The following is a 21,542-nucleotide window of genomic DNA, read 5'->3' as shown; positions in this document are numbered from 1 at the left end:
GAGTAACACAGTGTGCTCAGTAACTGCGTATTAATTGCAAAAATCAGTAAATCTATTGTTTAGACCCACAAACAGGAAATCAGCTTCTTGTCAAGGTCCCTGTGAAGTGGGTGACACAACTGATGTGAGTTTCACCCTGATGGATAATTATGTGTGTCATACAGGTGGAAGATTTTAAAAGGGACTCCATCATCCTTCCACTTCAGGATGTGCTGACCACCAGCATGCAAGGAGATTGTACATAGAAAAATACCCTTTGATTTTATTTTATTTAGCTTGAGTTGGTTGTATGTTTTTCACACTATTGCAGTGTGTTTGCACAACCAATAAGGACACCAGAGTTGACTATTCTTGTTTATTGAATAATTCATATCAAATAAACACTTTTGGAAGTCTGACCACAGAAAGGAAAAGCATTTCTTTGAGAGGAAAGAAATCAGAAATCCTCACTGCAAGGGAAGGATCTCTTCTTGCTTTATTATTAAATGCCTAAGGAGAAGACATGATTTCAAGTGGCATGACTGAAGTGTGGGCACACCAGGGTGGGAGTTCTTGTGTGGGCTGTACACAGTCAGGGGGGTCACAATGTGTGCTTGAGATGTTCAGGGATGCATTAACAGTTTGCACTCTGTAACCTCTTAGGTGAAGAGGGTTTTCCTGTGCCAGTTTCAAGAAAGACTATGAAGTCACTCATTTATTTTGCTCCAGTTGAAACTGTTCCTGTCTCTCTATAGTGCTTACTGTCTGGACAGATTGTAGTGTACAAGGACTCAGGTGTCCAGAATGTTATCATTTAGAACTGAAAACCTGTTCTATTTAATTTTGAAACAATTGGCATCTGTTCTTTTTTCTTCCTCACTATTTACTGATTTCACTGATGTGAGAGGAAACCATATAATTATTCTGCTTCAGTAGCGTCAGAACAGAAATTTAAGAGCCTGTTTTATTTTATTTAGGAACACACAGTCAGATTATTCTGGGGTCTGGACTCCTAAGAAAATGAGCACTCTTCCTAAAGTGGGGGAATTGAAGATTCTCAGTACTTGCCTGTTCCATTCAGATGGGTTCTTTAGTTCCTTTGCTTTAAGTGTGTGACAAAGCCATTAACTTGGATGGGAGCATTAACACACTGAAAGGTAGGTGCAGAGGTCAGCAGCAGGAAGCCAAAAAGGAGTGAACTGGATGTTTTGGTGATCTGGCAATTTATTTCACCAAATGAAAGTGCTACACAATTATTTTCTCATTCCTCTGTTTCACTTTCCCATGCTGATCTCTTTCCTGGGTGCTGACGCTTTTCTTCTACCCTGTCTCTGCTAACATCTATTAAATCAAGCAACAAGCTGCCTTTGTGACAAGTGAGTGACTCCTGAAAATTGCAGGGACCTGTGTCATCTGAGCTGTCAGAATTCCAGTGCCTTTTCCCAGGATGCTGGCGTTTCTCATCATATACATCTACCTCATAATTCCAGCCTCTTTTGCTAGGACGCTGGTGCTTGTACATTGGATATCTTCTGCCTGGATGTTCTGTTTTGGATAACTCGTTCATGTAAGTTAGCTGTGCCCTAGGACTGTAAGCAAACTGATCCAACAGTGACTTTCTGCTGGAAGGCTGTTGCCTTTTCAACCCCAGATAGACATCAAGGTCATCTTCCATCTCCCTTTTTCCGGGATGCTGCCTCTTCTGAATGCCTCCATAAGATGTCTCTTCCTCAACATCTCTTTTTCCAGGATGCTGTCTCTTTTCCAGGTTACTTAGGTACTTTTCCCCAGGGTGTTGTCTTTTGGAAAGCCGTTGTAGCAGAGGGGCATTTGAGTCTGTCCAAGGAAAAGAATAAGGTTAATAAAACACCATAATCCTCCCTAAGGAAGTTGTAATGGGAATTTGTGGAGCAGGATCATAATCTTTTGAAGCCCAACTCAGTATTTCCAGCTACCAGTCATAACACAATTGGTATCTCTTACTCATTCTTAGGCTCTTTTTACTATTTCAGTGCTTGGATCAACACAACCAATTCTCAGCATTGATGTGAAGAGGGAGAATGGCTTTTCCTGTGGGTGCTTGTGGCCAGCTCGTCTTCCACTCTGGAAGGGCCCAGTGCTCCTGTTTGCTGGCAGGTACCTCTGTGCTGTTTCTTGCAATCCCTGAGTCTGATCTTCCCCTGCTGTGACTACTGGTAGCAGAGCATCTACAAGGTGGGAGATGCAGACACTGGAGCATTCCCATCTGTGGAAAAAGCCCGCCTCTGTTGGGGAGTAGAAACCAGTGGATCAAGGCAGTAGGTGAATGGCAGCACCCCCACCTCGAATTTACATTAGGTGCAGGGTCCACAGCTGCAGAATGTGCTTCATGGGACCTCTTAGAGCTTCCCTAGGGAAATACCTGCTGAACAGGCAGGTTTTCTGTAACAGGCTTCTACCTTTTTATTGTGCAGCAGCTGCTTAGTGATAGTACAGCCTTTCCTGGGCAAAGAGATCTTAGAGAAAAAAGCATCTGTGAAGAACTGTCAGTGTATTGCTGCAGCCCTCTTATCCTTCCCTTCCCTTTAGTTCCAGTGATAAGTATGAACATTAAGACCTGGAAATCATACATTGGATCTAATGATCTCAGTCAAGTACTATGCCATCACCAAATGGGTGTACCCAGTGAGATATATACCTTTATTAATCTCTTCAGCTTTCTTGAGGACAGACTGAAGAATGAGGCTTTCAGATCTCTGAAGGATGTGATCTAGGGGACTTTTTCCCATGTTCTCACTCTCCTCTGGAAGGAGATGTCCCCCGTTGAAGCAAACACCACACGAGGTCAAGCAGAGGAGTAGCAGTGGCAGCTGGATGGATGTCATTGTGGGTTCCTGCAACTTCCATTGGACAGAGAACAACAGGGGAGGAGGATGGAGCAAGCAAACCTAGCAATAACAGCAATATTTCCAGACACTGAAAAACAAATATGGCACTGCTGCAAGGACTGAAGTCTCAGGGTCTTTCCTCATTTCTGTTACTAACCTCTCAGTTTGTTTTTTATCCTTCAAAACATCTAAATTCTTCATAATCAAAACCAGGTAGTTGTTAATTTTTCTGGCTGAATAAATATGATATTAACTTCCTGAGACACGGGTGATTCTGAAAAACAGTGATTTTACTCTGCCTTCTGACAAGAGGCAAACATAATTTCTCCCTTGAACTCTGTATGCACAAGGTATAGACATCTATATCTGCTGCCTTCATCAGGCAATTCCCTTTGCTAAGAGTTAATTTTAAAATTATACTGAGATTAGCAGCACTTCCATTCCACCTTTAATTAAAGCCAAACCTAAATGATCCACTAGTTTTTTGCTATCTTTTTCTATACATTCAAAGTAGCTGTGTGCCTGGGTATTCATCAGGCTAAGAAGACAGCTATGCTCTGTGTGGCAGGGAGATTTCTTGCATGGAAAGAAATGAGGGAAGTATCTTATATTTTTTTCGGAGACGTAATAATAATGGTATCCTCTATTACCTCTTGCCCAGATACCAAGTGTTTTCCTATTTCTTCTAGCTAGCACTGAATTCCTAACATGCTTAGGGATTTATTTTACAGTAAGCAGAGTTCCTTCAGTAGAATGGAATATATCTTTAATACTAGTATAGCAGTCATTTATATTTATATCTTCAGAATGTAAAAGAAATGCCCAATTTTATGAAGTCCTACAAATTTCCCAAATAGAGAATGAGTTCATTACCTTTTTTATTAGCAGGTCTTTGTCAGTTCTGATAAAATCCTTGAGTAACAGTCCTAAGAACATCACATAGGCAATTTGACTCAGAGCAATCTTTAGACAGAAAGGTAAAATCTGCTAAAAAGGAAATTATTTGATAAATTACCTGATTTGTAGTTTCAGATTTTTGCTTGATGCATCTGCCAAGTCCTTTAAAGCTGTTTGTGCACCTGAGCTTCAGTTGCCCTTTTGCTGCTGCAGGCACACAGAGTGTCCAACAGAAGCGTTGCCGTGTGCTCTCTGCACGGCTCACGTCTCTGTACTTATAGTGTACTGCCTCTGGACCCTTTATGCAAACAGCTCTGAGGTAATTTAGGGGATGTGATGGGGGGGTTTTTTGGTTGGTTTTTTTTACTGCTCTCAGAGAGCTGCATTTTGAATGCATTTTAAGATTCACAGGTATCTGCTGGCCTCCATATATCCATGCTCGGCTCCCAGAAACAGTTATTTTCCCATTCTCTAAAGAGATTATGTTGAACTTTATGTAACTCAGCATAAAGAAAAGGAGGTTTTCTTTGCTTAACAACACTAAGCTTGTTTGTCCTCTATTAAGCAAGTGTTTTGGAGTAAAAGCAGAGAGGTAGGTAATTAATTAGGCTAGGGAAGAAAGACAATGGCAAAAATGTAATGGATTAAATTTAAATAAGTGTATACTCTGGGTTCTTATTCCGATGACACTATACAGTTTCTGGCTCACAGTTCCATATTTTTTTAGCTTAGGCTTCCACAAAAAGTATTTTAGAATATGAGGTGCATAGCATTAAATATTAAAATATGTTTATGTTGCTGCTCTGTGCTTCAAAAAGCATTATACTATTGTAACTTGAAATAAGACTCCCTGTCTTTAACCTGCTGTCTACATAAGATACTGCTCCACACAGTACTGCTCATACAGGCTGGACAGCTCCTTGGTATTTCCTAGGTGTAGTAACTCCATAAGGTCTCTCAGGTGTGACACCTGAGTTTAAACAGTTACTGCATTGCCCTATAAATGAAAGCAGGCATTGATGAAATGGGAAACTGCCTGGTTTCATTCTCCTTAAAATCTGCTTCTTGACATTTTTGAGCTTACTTTTAGAGAACATGTGTGAAGTACTGTGTTTTTATTACATCCCCATGTAAAGCTCCTCAGCAGGTGCAAAATTATATTCATAGTGCAATGCCCAGGACTTCCAGTCTGGCCAGCTTTGCCTCTTTGCTCGGACTTATTTTATCTTATTTTGGACTCATTTAGTAGAGTTTTAATGCTTTGTTTAAAGGAAGAAACTTAAAATTCAGCACCTCAAAGAGTCGGAGTTTTTAATGAAAAATGTCCTTTTTCTATTTCACAGCTGGAAAACTGATTTTGTTATGATATCCTTTCTTTTAGATTTCTGATTTTCTTTTTTCCGGCTACATTTTTTTCAGTTTCATTTTTCCTACAGGTGATTTTTCTATTTAAAAGATTTCTGGAGGTTTGTTTTATAAATGTAAATGTTCTTTCCTCCCCCTCACTGCACAGTTACTCATGGCACTCAGATGAATTCATGGGTAGGAGGGAGAGTTTGTTTTCTCAAATCCAGAGTGTTCCAAGCTATACTTTTTTGTCTTGTGACAACTGCATTGACACCCCAGACTTGCTCAGAGCTTGTATCAGCACAGGGTTTGGCTCCCAGTCCACATCTAAGTCTGTGGTAGGTTTTAGAATTGCACAGAGATGTTGAACAACCACATTTCATGCATAAACACAGCATTTTAGTATCACTGTGATCCTCAATCCCTTGTCCAACTGCTGTATTTTATCACAAGTGCAAATCCCTTGATCTTTTGTGTCAGCTCTGTTGAGGAAGTTCCTAAATTTTCTTTTAAACATTCTCAAGGGCACCCCAGCTTCTCAAGGGGCTTCTAAATGAAGAAACTGGGAGGCAGACAACTCCTCCAAAAGCAGAGTCAGGCCCATACAGTGATCTGTGAGGACTGAGCTCTGTGCTGCTCCCCTCTCCAGCTTGCATGTTGCATGTGTTGCTGACTGCTGTCACTCACCACGCGTCACCAGAGTCCACTGGTCACCCCTGGTGCCTCCACTTGTGCTGAGCACTTGTCCAGCTCAGTGCTGGTGTTCACAGCAATGGGGCCTTCGCACTGGGGCTGTCGCGGGGCACAGAGCTGGTCCCTAAAATGATCTCAAAGGGGAATAATGAGAAAATCTGCTGCTAGCCCCAGACTCATCTCTGTTTTAAAGAATATAGACACACGTTTTGTGCAGTTAGTCAACCATGGCATCGTGAAGTCAGGGAGAAAGTTCTCCTTGGCAAATTTTTCTACATCTTATTTTGACTGTCTTGCTCTTGTCACTGTTGGAGATAAGTAACTGAAGTACATTGCTCATTTTTAGTATAGTCATCCCTCCAGGAATCCTGTAATATAGAAGTTGGTATGGGAACTGCTTTTTTTACCTATAGGAATAAAAAATACTTTTGTTTGGAATTAATGGCTCATTGCATTTGTTACCAGTTTCACTAGGAGATGGTGAATTTTAAGTGGTTTGCCCTTTGTCACAGATCTGTAGTTTTAGAATTAGGAAGTGAAACTAGAATCTGTTCAGTTAGCATTCCTTTATAGAAAACAGGTTTGGTTTCTGGTAGAGCCTCACAAGACACACATCTTTCTCATTTAAAAGGTTAGCTACATGACAGTACTTCTGTGTGCAAGAATGAGAAATACCTCCACTGAATACTTAAGGCATCCCATTAATTTTTATTAACTGTACGCTGTCACTAGGACTGTAGTTTCTATCTTCTAATCTCTTTAAATAACTTTAACCTCTTGGGTATTTCCTGAATTGTATTTCTTGCAATGACTGCAAATCTAAGCTGTTCTCTCTGAACTTCCTCTTGTTAACAGTGCTATGAATTAGGAATTACTTGTTTGCTAACAGAAATTAGAGTCAAATCAGCTCTTTTGTTTTCTCTGGAAAATGTAAAAGCACAGTTTTTTATATCACTCCTCCCAGTGCGTTCCTTGATTGAACTACTCAGGCAGAAAATTAGGGAGATGGATTTCAGTAATTTTTTCTTTCCATGTGACCTTCTTAACATGATCTTTCCTGCATAAGAAGAGGCAAATAGTTTGCCTGGAGGAGGATTGTATTGTATTTTTGTGAGAGGTATAATTCCAGCTTTTCTTCATTTTGATTTTAATGACATCAGAGTGCCAGAGTGTGTATAGCCACAATGATCTTTAGATGGTTTATTATTAGACCCATAATATAGTTTTACAAGGGAGGCAAGCCTTCAGGAGTACAAACCTTTCTTAGGCCTGAGGAAATGCATTCATATCTGAAAGTTTGTCTCTCCTCTTAGAACTGAAAAAGGACTTGTGATCTCCCAGAACTGTCATCTTTTCATGACAATAGAAGATATTATACCTAATCTACAAACCTCGTATTAAATATTAATCATTACTGGAGGCAGGGTTCCAAGCAACTTCTATCTGCTAGTCCCCAAAATTCATTTGCTAAGTAAATGGACCTAGACAGTACTGAGTGGATGTAATGACACATGCAGGAAGTTTTTTGAAATGCAGCCTACTGTGGTCACCACTAGTATTAGCAAAAGTGATCCCTTTTTGTAGACATACTCAGCCAGGGGGGCTTCACTGTGGGCAGCAGATCAGCTTATCATAGCCCAGCTGGTTTTGCTGCAAGTCATCACAAAACCAAAACCCTTGAGGAATAATAAGGACAGCTTTCCTATTCATTTTCATTAGCTGTGAATATAAAATCTAGGAAGGGAAATGAAGGTAACTCGTCTATCATGTTCTTTTCTTCCAGGTCTGAGCCCCCACCATGGTACTTCTTGTGTTGTCTAGAGCAAGAGTCTGTAGTGGTAAACACTTGTTTGTGATGTGAGCTCTGAGGCCGGTTTGGGGGTGAGCTTTAGTTAGAGCCAGGTGAAGGAATTGGCCTGGAGAATCTGGTGAAATTATCAGAAGCTCTGCTGGCTGATGTTGAATGGCACTTGAAGCACGACCTGAACATGGTAAGGATGTGTAGAGAATTCCTTTTGAAGGCTGTGTAACCTTCAATTGACACCTCCTTCTCAAAAATTCTGGAAATAGCAAAACTTTCTGCTCTGACTGTAAGGCCAAGAGTTTCATAGTTTTGCAAACATAAAAGGGTTGAAGCCCAATTTTTTGAATTCATTGAAACTAATAGAAAACCCTTTGAGGAAACTTAATATATGGAGAGATTAGGCCTTCTGTTTTAAATAATGAGTAGGATGAGTATTGAAGGAGATTGAGAACATTTATTTCTTTGTGAGGAAGTCGTTAATAGAATTACTGAGTAAATTCCACATGGAACACATACACAGCTCCCTTCATCAATTTCAATCCAAAAAGGGAACTATTATATTAGAAGGAAAGGGCAGTATCCCACATATCATTAAAACTGTTGCCAAAAGGTGTATAAATAACGCATTGCTTGTCTCGGCTAAATAGTTTTATTGTTCCATGAGGAAGCAAACCCAAAGCACTATGGCATTAATGCCACATATTGGTTTACTGACAGATTTTTCAATATTAAACAGCATATTATGCAGCCAAAACTTGACAGGCTTAATTGTATACTTAAGAGTCAGACTAACTCACAGTTTATTCTTTCTGGGATGGTGGCAGTTTGGAATTAAAAATCTCAATAGATTCATTGTAGTGATTCTTTATTTTGTAATTATCTCCACAATGTTTATGCAGAATCATTTCTATAGTTTTCTAGTCAAGTGAACCCTGTGACTGGAGAAGAAAATTGCCATCGTCAGAAAGAATAATTCTGTGCCCTGATTCTTTTTTCAGGCACAGTCCAGGATCTTTCAAAGCAAATAATGTCACTAAATGAAAAAAGCATGGCACTATGCCTCCAAGCACCAAAAAAACTTCCAGCTGCTGTTTTTTCACAACTACTGATGACAAGATTCAAGATCTTGTTCACTTCCAACGGTCATCAGATGAAGAAAATTTACAGCTCAGTTCACCTTGCCAAAATACTATGTTTGAACTGGGGCAAGTTTCATCATATAGCAAGAATAGATTTTGGGAAATTTGATTTGGAATGATAGAAAACATTCAGCTTAATTTTCAGAAACAAGTCTGAGTCACACTGTCAGGTAAATTGCAAAGTCAATTGGATTGTTGTAGATAGAAGATCACTACTTCCATAGAAATTAACGAAGTGACATGGTGATATGTTTGCTCTGTGCCTGTCTCCTATACTCACTGCTAAGACATACTAATTATGACAGAGAAGCTATAATTTGGTGTGAAGAGGTGGAAATTTGTGAGGTAGAGTTACTAAGAAATTTAGTGTTTGGCACCAAGTGTTGAAAGTGCTGGTTTAATTTTGAAGTCCATAATCCTCAGCTTGCAGCCAGTACTCCTGTCCAGTTCACTAGGAGCAATCAGCACAGAGCATACTTGGATAGTCTGCCTGCCAGTCCTGGCTGGTTCAGTTGTCAGGTAAAGGCTCCAAAGCTGCTGAAGGCTTGATACAGATGGTGCATCCCCAGTGTTTGGGAATCGGAGAGCACAAGTAAGAAGAGGATGTAAAAGCAGAATGAAAAAGTTCCAGAACTGTCCCTGGAACTTCACTGTAGAACATCATCCTCTCAAAACTGATATATTTCTATAGCAGCTTTTAAAATTAAAGACATGTATATCTTATTGTTACCTTTGGCTGTTGTAAAAGACAGCTGTTCATTTAAAATTATTCTGTAAAGTGAGATCAAGCCTGGCTTTAAGGATGCAGCACGAATGTGATTTACCCTTAACTTGTCTGTGTTCATGTGCCAAGAAAGGGAAATGGGCCCATGGCAGGACCCCCTCAGCAAGGCAAATGTGTTTATGCCTACCTATACACAACACCTAAGAACAGCTCTTCTACTGGAGGAGCATCCTGGAATCAGACATAGAGAGGGATTTTGAACAGGAATCCGGTTTAACTAACCAAATTAACTTCTGGTGCCAGTCATGCCAGCTGATCTGGTTGAAATAGGTAACAGTTCAGGTATTGCTCCTTCTTCTCAGATGTTCCTGTCTGATGAGATGATGAATGTGTGCTATGCTGGATTTTACTAATGAACTGTTCCTGCCTTTTTTTCTAGTACTTTTGTCTTTCTTAATAGTTACTAAGTTATTTGGTCTGCTCATTTTGTGAGGGCTTAAATTTGCTGACCATGTTCCTGCAGTAAGATTAGACATTTTATCTTTTCAGCTACTGATTTTAAGAGTCCTGTAGCACAGCAACAGTGAAGATCAGAATCCTGTTGTCGTAAGTACTATGGTGAAGTAAAATCTGAAACTGTCTTCCCAAGAGAGTTAAAATGAAACCTAGATGTATATGCATACACGTCCATGTGCACCTACACCTATCATACATCTACACATGCTTCTGGAGGTGTATGAAATGATGAAGCGAGAGGGTGGAGTAATCATTTCAGTTGTGTTGGCCATAAATATGATATTTCAAGAGTTTGGGTAGCTGTAAGTCAGCATAAAGCTAATCAGGACCAGGTTGAAGTTGATTTGTGAGCTTTGCTGCAGTGTTGCAAAAGGATGTGAAAGAAAGAAGACAGAAATTTTATCCTGGCATGGATTTTCTCCCTTGTGTAAGAGAAGGCTTATAAGAAAGCTGGTCACTTGCCATTACCAGGATAAAGACGTACATTCAAGTTTTGCTGTCTGATTTCAGCACAGGCCATTTATAGGAAGGTCTTAGCAAATATTAATGACACAGTTTACTGTTTCTGGTATTGTCCATTAGTCTCACTGTGTCTGCAGGGCACATGGCTACAGGAATTTTTATTCCTGTCACTTGGAACCATTACCAATAATACCAGTGAAACTGGAAGCTCTTACTTAGAATCCAAGCCTTCACTGTAGCAAATATATGGATTTGTGGCACCAGAGGTGTGCTGGAAGTCAACTGGGAAGTGCTACTGCCTGTACTTGACTAAACACAGAAGCCACCAGAGATCTGATATGCTGCCATGAGTCCTTGTGTAGAGCACAGTAGGTTGGGAGTCCTTTCTTTGGTGGATTGTGTGAATTAACTGATTAATATGAAGGAAGTTTATGGAGTACTCAGTATAGAACTGCTCCCTTGTCCATTGTGCACAGTCATTTAGATGGAGCTTGGTGTGCAGCTGCGAGACTTGGAGGGGGAGGAAGGTCTCCACAACCAGTTGCTGAAGACAATTTTCATATTGTACTATGAGCTACATAACAACAATGACCTTTATCTAATTTGCACCTTTATAACTTGCATAGTCGTTGTAATAACAACAGACTCTTCAACGGGTGCTTAATGGGTTTGTTTACGAGCAAACAGAATAAAGTGAGAATCAATAGGTATTCAGATGCCATTTTGGGGGCAGGAATTGTAATTATTGAACAAACACTGGACATTGTTCTTTATGGGGCAATAAAGGCACACATGGGGTCAGTGAGGTATCTGCTGAGACCAGGAGTAGTATTGATTTTTAGAAATGACTTCTGTGATCTTCTCGTGGATTTCTCTTCACATCAGTCCAGCTGGCAGATTCTGTGCATCCCAGGGGAGGCTGAGTGAATGCACACGTAGCACTGGAGTAAAACTTCCTTGAATCATTTAACACCTGCTTCTGCTGAGAAGACTGTGAGACACAAAGTCTATATGCCTCTCAGGTTTTGGGTCATTCTCTTCCCCTGGGTGTTTTCAGCTAAGCCAGAACATGAACAAAGATACATTTAAAAGTAACTGGAGAATGGTTTGCTGATGCAAACTACAGCATGTGTGTTGTATTTTCATAAGCACCAAGCTGGGAGACCACATGGTTATTTCGTTAGAATGGAATCTGAGAACTAGCTGATTTTGTTTCTGTCTCTTACATTGAATTGCTCTGTGATTGTCAGTCACTCATTGAGGCAAAAATCCAACTGTAGGTAAAATCAGAGTCCGACTTTTCATAGGTGGTAACTGGAATTAAGTAAGCCCTTAAATACCTTGAGTTTTGTGTTCCCTGTCCATAGTGATATGATAAAGAGAGTTTTGATGCTTGTGATATGCTTTAAAAGTCACAAATGACAAGAGAAGTAAAAATTGTTATTTATAGTTTGTTGGGGTTTTTCCTAGGGAGCAAGTAGACTTCACCAAGCCCAGTGGGCATGGCATGCAAATTTCAGTAAAGAAAATGGTGAAGAGAAAACTCATGTTTAATTGGACTCTAGTGAAGCTTTGGTGTGGTCAGTTGTGACAAAAACGACAATTGTATGTCATACATATATTAAATATCAGCAATATCACAGGATTCTTTCTACAAACTGCTGATGCCTCTAATAAACAGTTTTCTCCTCCAGATTTCTTTCTTTCCTCGTGGAAGCTGCTATCAGATTCAAAATGTTCTATGTTGACACCTAAATGGTGTGATAGAATCCTAGAATGCACTCCTGGAATGGCTGGTGATAGTCTTCCTTGAATGTGGTACAAGAGAATACAGGAATTACTTCTAAAGGATGAAAAAAGGACATTAATAAAAGCAATCCTTTTGTTAAATTTCCTCTGTGATGATCTATAGGTACCCTAGCAAATGCTTACACATCTAGAAAATATAACAAAAGTAAAGCAACTAGAAAAAGTAAAAAAAAAACACCTCTTGGGAGTTGCTTTCAGTCCTGCATTTCCATGAGTAATTCAGAGACCATCATGGAAAATACAAAGTTAAATCTTTCATAACATTGTATTTTATAGCTTTTATTCAAAAATATGACCCAGTATTTTGACATTTGAAATAGCTTATCAAGACAAAGAAGCTGACAGACAGTTTTTAAAATACTTTCTGGATGATCCCAACAATAATCTGTGATTAATTTTGAGCTTCTGCTGTTCATGTTGAGTAAATGAAACTTAGGTTTTATTGCTTGGGCAAATTATGAAAATGCCACGGATTGCCTGATAAGTAGGTAATGCCTTTGATCACTAGCTGTACTTACAAACATATTACCACTGTCATTTGGATAACAAATTATCCCTAAGACAACACCAGGGTAATAAAATTGACCTTTTACAACTACTTGTGCTTTTATTGATTATTAGTTCTACACTAACAGAACTAACAGAACTTATTTTTTCTTCTGCACTAACTTCCGTTCTTAGAGGTCTCAGCTGCCTGACAAATTGACAACACAAAAAAATTAAAACCAATGTAATGACAGTGAATTTACAGTTAAGTGGTGACATTTTCAAAGGGTTGTCGTTCCCATTTAAACACAAAGGAAGTTGCCAGGTTTGCTCAAGTAGTTGTTGTCTTGGTTGCTTTGGTCCTTTGAAGATCTGACAACATATGGAACAGTGGCAGCTTCTAGGTACCAGGTACTGTCCTCTTTTTCTGTGAGAGCAGAAACAGAGCCCTACTATAGCATGTGAATCAACTTCAACCCTTTAAATTGTATAGATGTAGAGTAAGTTTGTGACTGTAGCAGAATTTAAGTGTTATCTCCTAGGAACCCAAGTGAAAAGATTAAGTTAAATAAGTAAATGATATTGTGTCATCTTACTTGATATTGCTGGAGGTTGCTAAAAGATCTTTGCTTATTTAATGTTTATCTACTTCAGAAAATATATTCATGTCTGAGCCAGGTAAGGAAAACTGGTCTTTGAGAGGGAGTAGAAACTGCAAAGGGGCCTCAGTCCCAGCTCAGGTGGTGCAAATGTGAATGCCAGAGTGGCTCCTGGATGGTCAGACAGGGACATTTCCCTAACACTGCTTAGAGAGTTGTACCTGCAGGTGCTTGCTGTGCTGTTCAGAGCTCAGTGAACCAAAGGGGAGCTATAGCCATGCTATTATCTTTAACTGGTATAAAGTAATATTGTCCTTGTGTTATTGAATTTTCAGCATCCAAATGATGGTGGAAATTTTCCAACCAGATGTGATTTTCTCCAGGATCCTTGCAGATGTTTCTAATTAACGCGACTGTGCCTGAACAACTGTCTCAAGTGGCAATTCTCCTGGTACTCAGGAGTGTAAGAGTTTAGGCTTGACTTGTTCAAACTTGTATTTGTCTTATCCCAGTAATATTAACACAAACCCTGTAGCCTGTCTAGCAATGGGAACAGAGCACAAATAACGAACAGTTTGTTTTTAAAGAGACTTACATATCCAACAATGGAAAAACAATCAATGACAATTTAGATGCTTCTGACTGAACAAGATGTCTTTAAATTAAGTCTCACATCTCATATGAGACTTGGAAACAAGAACACTCTGACTTCCTAATTTAGCCACTGAAGAGCAAAGAAAGAAGTCTGAGTCGTTAGGCCAGGTGACATGTATGCTTCCACCAGGGATCTTCAGCAGGGGAGCCTTTTTTCTTTGGGCATCTGTCACAGGGAAGAACTGCCTTTAGGGGGGCAGAAAGACTGGGGAGAAAACTAAAACACTCAGTTGGTGACCCTGAAATTAAGCAGCAGTTGGTGATAATTTTCTGATATTTTTCTTCATTCAAAGAACTCACTAGTTTTAGATGAAATTGGTGGTGCAAGAGTTGGAGCACAGTCACCCAGCTGGAGTACTGAGAGTAGAATTGGGGCAGCTAGTGTTAGACCTGTCATCTGTGTCACTGTAAACCACAATCAGATCTAATTGCACACAATCACTGAAAAGACACTCTCATTCCTCTTTCTTCCTATCCACACTGCTCCAAATTTATGTTTGCATAAATTGTAGGGACTTCTCAGCCCTAGTTGATTTAATTCAGCATACTAATCAGATGTATCAAGAAGGGTCAAAATTTGGCACAGAGCTAGACATTCCCATGACAAAGACTGAAATGATACTCTGCTTTCATCCTGATGTAATAAAACCTTCTCAGTGCAAGTAATCCTAGAATGGCAATAATTGTGTTGTTGATCTTTGCTTATTTTGTCAAGGGTGGACGTGATGTTATCTGCCTTTTTAGAAAGACCTGAATAAGCTATATGTATTAGTATTATTAGGAATTAAAAGCCTCTTGAATCTGCTACTTACCTGAGCCATGAAAGTGGAGCTGCCAAGTTGCTCTCATAATTATCAAAAAGTTAGATTTTGTATGGAAATAAGAGCCAAAGTGAATAAGAATTCATTTGCAAAGGAAGGAAAGATTACAAACTTGTTTTCTAACACCTGCTCTCCACTTTGGCAGTACAATAAAGCAAGGCATAGTTAATGCACTTTTCCCCAAAATTATTAATGCACTCAGGGGAATATGATCAGCTGAGGCTTTGGAGATCACACTGCCACTTGCCCAATTATACCTAATGACAACATATCGTTCCAGCAAAATGTGTCTATTCTTTGGTAGGTTACATTTCCTCCCAGCCTTTTACTTATCGATCCAGTAGTACCTCATGCAGAACAAACTTCTTTGTTGGCAAGTCACATTTATGAGAACAGAAAAATCTTTTATGTTACATTTTTAACATCTGACTGAGTCCGTGAGAGGAAAAGCTTCTTGTATGGAGCATGACAAATTGTTGTGATTTTTGTAAAACAAAGCAATAAGCAGATCTGCATTACATATTTTGTCATCATCGTTGCTGTTGTTAGGGTGTTTTTTTTGTTTGTTTGGGTTTTTTTGTTTGTTTTTTTTCTTTGTTGTTGTTGTTTTGTTTTGCTGGTTTTGTTATTTGGTTGGTTGGTTTGCTTTGGGTTTTTTTTGTTTGGTTGGTTAGTTTGCTTTGGGGGGTTTTTTTTGTTTGGGGTTTTGGTTTTGGTTTTGTTTTTTTTTGTGGAAGTGGAAGGGCTTGAAGAAAGCTGGTGAAATCATGTATCCCTGACTAAAACACTTAAAACATTTTTGTGTCTGCTGTGAGTGTTCATGACAAAAAGTACAAGCTGATGAGTAAGGGAAGGGTTGAATTCTGATTGATCTTACAAATTGTCTCTCTAGTTACTGTTTGAATAGTTGTAACCTGCAACAAAAGAAATAGTTTTTTCAAATGCAGACCCATATCAAGGTAGCTCACTACCATCATTCAGCACTTTCTAGCTGGATTACTGCTGTGGTCTTCAGGCCCTTTGGAGTTTAGTCTTTAAAATATTCAACCTCGTCATTATTGCTGTCTTGCCTTCCAGCATTTCTCCTGAAGTTCTCTCTTGTATGCTGGCCTTCTTCCTGTAAGAACCTCCCATCTTGCTCTCACAAAGGTTCTTACCAGTAAATTGAGCTGGGGGAGTATACATGGGCTTTGTATTTCCCTTATGAAGCCTGAAAGCACTGAGTCTGAGAAATGCAGCTGAGTGCACTGGTCACTGCTTGAATTCATTTTGTCTCCCCTACAGCCTTCATTTTCTATATGCATCCTCAGAAAGATGGCAAACCTGGCAGTTTTTACTTACAGGAAAACATGTTTTTTCTCTCCCAGTGTATGAGAACTGGGAGTTTATCATTCAATGTCACAAAGAGAGAAACTCATTATGCCCCCAAATCATTCTTCCCAAGCTCAGTATTGATCCTTCGTTCTTAAGTAAACCCTGCAGTTAATCATAATCATTCTGAGACATTTCATTCCTGTGAGCGGATCAATAATGTCTTTGATGGCATCCTGCAGTGTTTTCCTGTCATTCCTCAGGACCTCTCTGTCACCTACTGTTCTTCCAGATCCCAGTGCAATAACCTGCTGCAGTGGTGAGAATGCTGTCAGTCCCTTCCTACTCATGTAGGACTCAGCCAGGAGCACGCGGATGAGGCCTCGGATGAGTGTTTATAATCAATGTCCATGTGAACTCCACACTTTGACTCACACTGACGCTGGGAGATTTCCCCCTCCATGTCAGATTAGTCAGACCTAATGCCCACAGGATGATTGTCATGAGCCTGCCTTTGGGCAGAAATACAGAAAAATATCCAAGTTGCCCTTCTCATCCAGAGGCTCAGAGTAAACCTGCCAGAGGGCAGTGAGTCCAGGGACTCACTGAGGGATGGAGAACCAGGAGGTGAGTGGCCACAAGGCAGGTGGGGCAGGGGCCTCCCAGTGTGGCACTGAGGGCACACCTGTGTGCAGGGCACAGGGCAGCACTGGCGATGGCAGCCAGAGCCAACCAGAGCATCGGGGCAGTTTGTGGTGACAAGGTCCAGCCACGACATCAGTCCATGGGTCAGGATCAGGTCTAGTGACAGTAACCAGGGTTACATGGTCAAGTCATTGTCAGGCAGGTCCATGGCGTCAAGACAGGTGGTCTAGGCTTGGTAGACCTGGCCACAGCCTCTGGGCCTCTCCTGTTGATCCTGCTCAGGAGGAGGGGGAGGCCTTTGGAGGCCACTGCCTTGACAGCTGTGCTATGGTGTTTGGCTCCTGGCTCTCTATTGAGTAGTCAGCCCTTGCTGTGCCCTTTTTTTACCTTTTCTCTCCTCCCATTGTAAAACATGCAGCTTAGGGATGGGAAGAAATCCGAGCAGACAATTTTAAAAATGGAGTTGCGAAAGAGAATAGTGCTGTGTCGCCTGCTTACCCAGAGTTAGATGTGCTAATCTTAAATAATTTCTGAATCTTTCTGATAGACAAGGCTGGTTGCATGTTTGTTACACAGAAGCCTTGGTAATTCAAAAATTGTCAAACAAGGGTGTGGGCTTTCTGTGGGGCTTAAGTTTCTCAGGGATGTAGTTTCTTCTTTCTATATTACTTTGGTGACACAAATCCCATCATGTTCAGATGTAGTTATAGAGAAAACAACAATATGTGCTACAAGTTCCTGTAAGATCTAGTATACCTGTATCCTCATGAAAACTTTTGAGTGCTGATGCCTCCCACCAACTTCAATGGTTTTATCCCACTTACACACCTGGAGAGTAAGAAATATTTGTATTTGCCTTAGAAGTGTAAACACATAAGTCTGTAACGGTATTGCAGTAAAAAGCTTTATACAAAATATAATAAAAATTTTAAAAGGCACTTTGCCCCATACTCTCTTAGTCCTCTTCACCTGAAAGCAAAGCTGCGTTCTTAGATCATAGCTGGGAACCTTCAAGACATAGGCCACACACAATAAGATTTTGTTCTGAGGGATGTCAGGGGGGAATTTGCTCTCTTTACTGCATTATAGGCCAACAGTCTTCCTATGGTTGTAACATACCTCTACTAAACTCAGAGGAAAAATGTTAAGGTACGCTTTAAAATGATTGTAAGTGAATTTCTAGTAGATTACTTGCCTGCAAGTCAAGAACTGAGCTTGGCCTAGCATGTTCCCACACTTTGTTCTTATGATGTGACTTTACTCCAAGGTTAATTCCACACTGGTTAGTTAACTGAAGTATATCAAAAGTAATTTTAGGTTAATGCACTGGGATTGAACTACATAATATTGCATAGCCTTTTTGCAGCAGTCTGAATAGAAGATAGCTAAGGGCTCTAAAATATGGTGCATATCTAGATGCTGTAAACTGACCAAGGTTCAAAGCGGGACGGACGGACATATTTTAAAATTTGTAGAATTTAATTTTAATCCTGGATTTAAATATCCCAAATTCAGATGTTGTCATCCAGATCTCAAGTCAATTACCTGAATTCATCATAAAGCCCAGCATCAGTTGTTCACCTCGGGCTATTCCTCAGGTCCCTGATATTCTGTACTTCAGGGCACACAGTACATAATGCAGTTCTTCAGACACTCTTACTCTCTTGTTCTCTCTCCTATACAGTTAAAATGGAAGACAGAGAAGAAGTGGAAAACAAGGACCTCCTGCATTCTTGCATTTCTTTTTTTCCCAGCCAGATTTGCGCTTCTAGGCAGACTGTGAAATTCAGGTCACACAGTACCGCCAAAGCTGAGTCTATCCCAGAAGTCTGTTGAAAATGGAGAGAATATGCTTTGTACAAGTCTGTCCTTCACAGTCTGTTCCCTGAACCAGCTCATTTGGCCTGAATAACTCAAAGGCCTGCAGTTTCCACATTTCATTTGTAACCCAGCATTTTAGTGGATAGAAAGTTCTTAGGTATTTCAACTGCAGTTTGCAAAAAACTTTGTAAGGAAAAAATGCAGAAATGTATTTGTGAATTTATAATAGGTTTGATTATTGATTTCTAAATGACCTGAATCTATGTTTCCCAAATCCATCTTAGCACTACATTGGTTTGAATAAAACCCCACTTTTACTACCGCCCTCCCAACTTTGTAATTCAGTGTTACAAGGTTAGCTCCTTGTATAACCTCTCTACGGACATGAAGTGTGAGGCAGGACAGACATGTAGATGGCAAGAGCAGCTGCTGACGGGAGGTGCCAACAGGCAGTGAAGCTCTTGTGGTCCTTCCAAGGGTGAACACAGTGATGAGTGATGTAGTGCTGTTGGGTACTTTTACAGGATTCAGACTAATGAGTGGTGTGGTAACATTTGGTTAATTGTCAGTAGTGACAATCTAGCCGAGTACTGCATTAGAGGGCAGGATGAACTCCTAGGAACGGCAGCAGGAGCAGCGCCTGCCCACTCCTTTCCATGGCAGAGGGACACCACTTAGCTATCCAGTCTGAGACACATGCTATGATTTATTTCACTTGCAGATCCAAGCCCACATAGGATCCTGAAGCCTCTGCTATGATTAAGGAGTGCTGTGTGCATTCCCCATGTGTCCAACAGTGACCTGCTACCAAAGGTTTCAGTAGTTCCGTACTTCCTCAGTTCAGGCATTCTTCCCTTTTTGTACAATGGAAGGATTAAACCATTTCTGTCTTGACTCTCAGAGATCAACAAAGTTTGGGTTTTAAGGTTTTCTACAGAAAATAAAACTCGTGTTGAGTTGAAGTGCAGGTTATGGGTCAGTAAACAGCAAAGGGCCAGTATGAAAGTCTAGCCCGGACAATGGATATGAAACGGGTGTTTCAGCCCTAAGGTGAGTGTGCCCTGTCCCTGGAGCTATCGGTGTGTGCGGTCTGCCCGAGTGTGCGTCCATAACACCTACTGCCGGTGCCGCTCAGTCGCACTTTGGTCCCAGCTCGGTCCCAGCCCGTTCCCAGTTCGGTCCCAGCCCGTTCCCAGCTCAGTCCCAGCCCGGTCCCAGCTCAGTCTCAGCCCGATCCCAGCGCGGTCCCAGCCCGGTCCCAGCTCAATCCCAGCCCGTTCCCAGTTCGGTCCCAGCTCAATCCCAGCCCGTTCCCAGTTCGGTCCCAGCCCGGTCCCAGCCCGGTCCCAGCTCGGTCCCAGCTCCGCTCACCTGGCTGGGGCGCTGCTGCCCCCTGCCGGACGGACCTGCCACCGCGGGGTGCGGGGCTGCGCCCGGCGTGTCCCCCGAGTGCCCCATGTCCCTGAGTGCCCCGTGTCCCTCTGTACCCCGTGTCCCTCGGGCCCTGTGCTCAGCCTACGCGAGCGCAGCCGACACGCTGTGACATGCCTGCCCTGGGGTCTGGCTGCTGGGCACTCCCCGGGGTCAGGCCCTGCGAGGTGTGGGTGCCCGTGGGGTGCACGGCCGCTGACGTGAGCGAGCCCGGTGCTGCGAGGTGCCGCCAGTGCCGGGGACAAGCAGGAGGTTGCACAGGGTCAGTTTACGCTCACGCCGTGCAGCAGTGTGCCTCACCAGCGGGAAGAGCTGTCCAGGGTTTCACTGCAGCGCTCCGCACAGCACCGGGACCCCAGGGCAATCCAGGCACACAACACGGACACGCGCTGCTGTGTGCAGAGAGGTCGTGCAGATCAGCTGTGGGGCCCTGGTGCTCCTTGCTGATGTTGAGCATGATGCTGGGCTGGACGGGTGCCCTCTGAGCATCGGGTGCCCTGTGCCTGGACACTTGAGAAATGTGTTTTTAATACAGCACCTCCATCTGCAGTGGGGGTTAATCACATTTATCTAGCTCAGGAGCAATGATATGAGGCTTTCTTGGAAATGGCACATGGAAGAGACTAAATTTTTATTACTATTTGCATTAATTGCTTTTCTTTTATTAACTTCTTTGGCTGCATTGGAGCAGTTACAACAGAGAGAGCATCTTGCGAATGGAAGTGTATTTTTCATTGTATTATTGCATTACACCATTATCTAGAGAGTACAGTACATCCTTCAAAGTTATAATGAGCCATCATTTCTTTGAAGGCTCTCTAGGATTTCTGGACCACGAGAGCAAAGCTACAGCAATTTAGTCATGGGAGCCAGAAAATCAGGTGACAGCCCCTTTAATGCTCAGCTGGGAATATGCTATTGATCTGAGATACCTCAGGCTGGACAGTCTGCTGTGGTGGAATTCACGGATTTTACCTTTTAAGGACGTTTCAAGCCACAGTAACTATTCAGAGCTAACCCTGGCATGCCCGTCCTTTCCTGCTGCTTCGACACAGAGGTCGGAGCCGAGGGTGTGTGGCAGGGGGAGGCGGGCTTTCCCCGCTCTTTGGAAGGCTGTGCTTCAGTCAGCGCTGAGGGGGCCGTGACTCACCTGAGCGGGCTCACACCCGAGCGGGGCCGGGCTCTCAAGGCCAGGAGCCACGCGAGGGGCCGGCCCAGCGGCGAGGGGCTGCGGGAGACGGAGGAGGTGAGGAGAGAAGAACTGGGTCTGGATTGCGAGCCTGCCGGAGCGAGACCGGGACAGGGACAGGGACCGGGACAGGGACCGGGCCAGGCCGGGCCGGGCCGGGCCAGCGCGAGCGGGAGCGCACGTGACCCCGCCCCGCTCGCACGTGACCGCGGCAGCCGTGCTGGGGCGGGGCCTCAGCGCGCAGGCGCCGCGGGGAGGGCGTGCCCTACCGCAGGGCCCGCCCNNGCCCGCGGCCCTGCCGGGCCCCGCCGGGCCCCGCGATCGCCCCGCTCCCCGCGGCCCCTCCCG

General features: G+C 42.3%; 1 protein-coding gene across 12 annotated transcripts; it reads right to left on the bottom strand.

Moving 5' to 3' along the window:
* Positions 1-256: 256 nt before the first annotated feature.
* Positions 257-21,481, bottom strand: TRH (thyrotropin releasing hormone). 12 transcript variants are annotated; one of them, XM_039734007.1, is made up of 7 exons: positions 21,156-21,481; positions 20,306-20,515; positions 18,299-18,582; positions 5,778-5,907; positions 3,720-3,830; positions 2,657-2,858; positions 257-1,815 (listed from the first exon to the last, which is right to left on the bottom strand). In XM_039734007.1, the coding sequence occupies exons 5-7, from the start codon at positions 3,780-3,782 to the stop codon at positions 1,241-1,243; spliced, it is 840 nt and encodes a 279-aa protein (XP_039589941.1). In that variant the 5' UTR covers positions 3,783-3,830; positions 5,778-5,907; positions 18,299-18,582; positions 20,306-20,515; positions 21,156-21,481; the 3' UTR covers positions 257-1,240. The 12 variants fall into 12 exon arrangements, 8 of the variants coding, with proteins under 8 accessions (XP_039589941.1, XP_039589942.1, XP_039589943.1 ...); XM_039734008.1 differs by having other exon boundaries at positions 18,299-18,429; XM_039734009.1 differs by lacking the exon at positions 20,306-20,515 and having other exon boundaries at positions 18,299-18,429.
* Positions 21,482-21,542: the final 61 nt, after the last annotated feature.

This window comes from Passer montanus, unplaced genomic scaffold (genome assembly GCF_014805655.1).
Source record: "Passer montanus isolate IOZ18808 unplaced genomic scaffold, ASM1480565v1 scaffold9, whole genome shotgun sequence".
Lineage (NCBI taxonomy): Eukaryota > Metazoa > Chordata > Aves > Passeriformes > Passeridae > Passer > Passer montanus.
The sequence above is the reverse complement of the archived record's forward strand: the minus strand, read 5'-3'. Positions and strand labels throughout refer to the sequence as shown.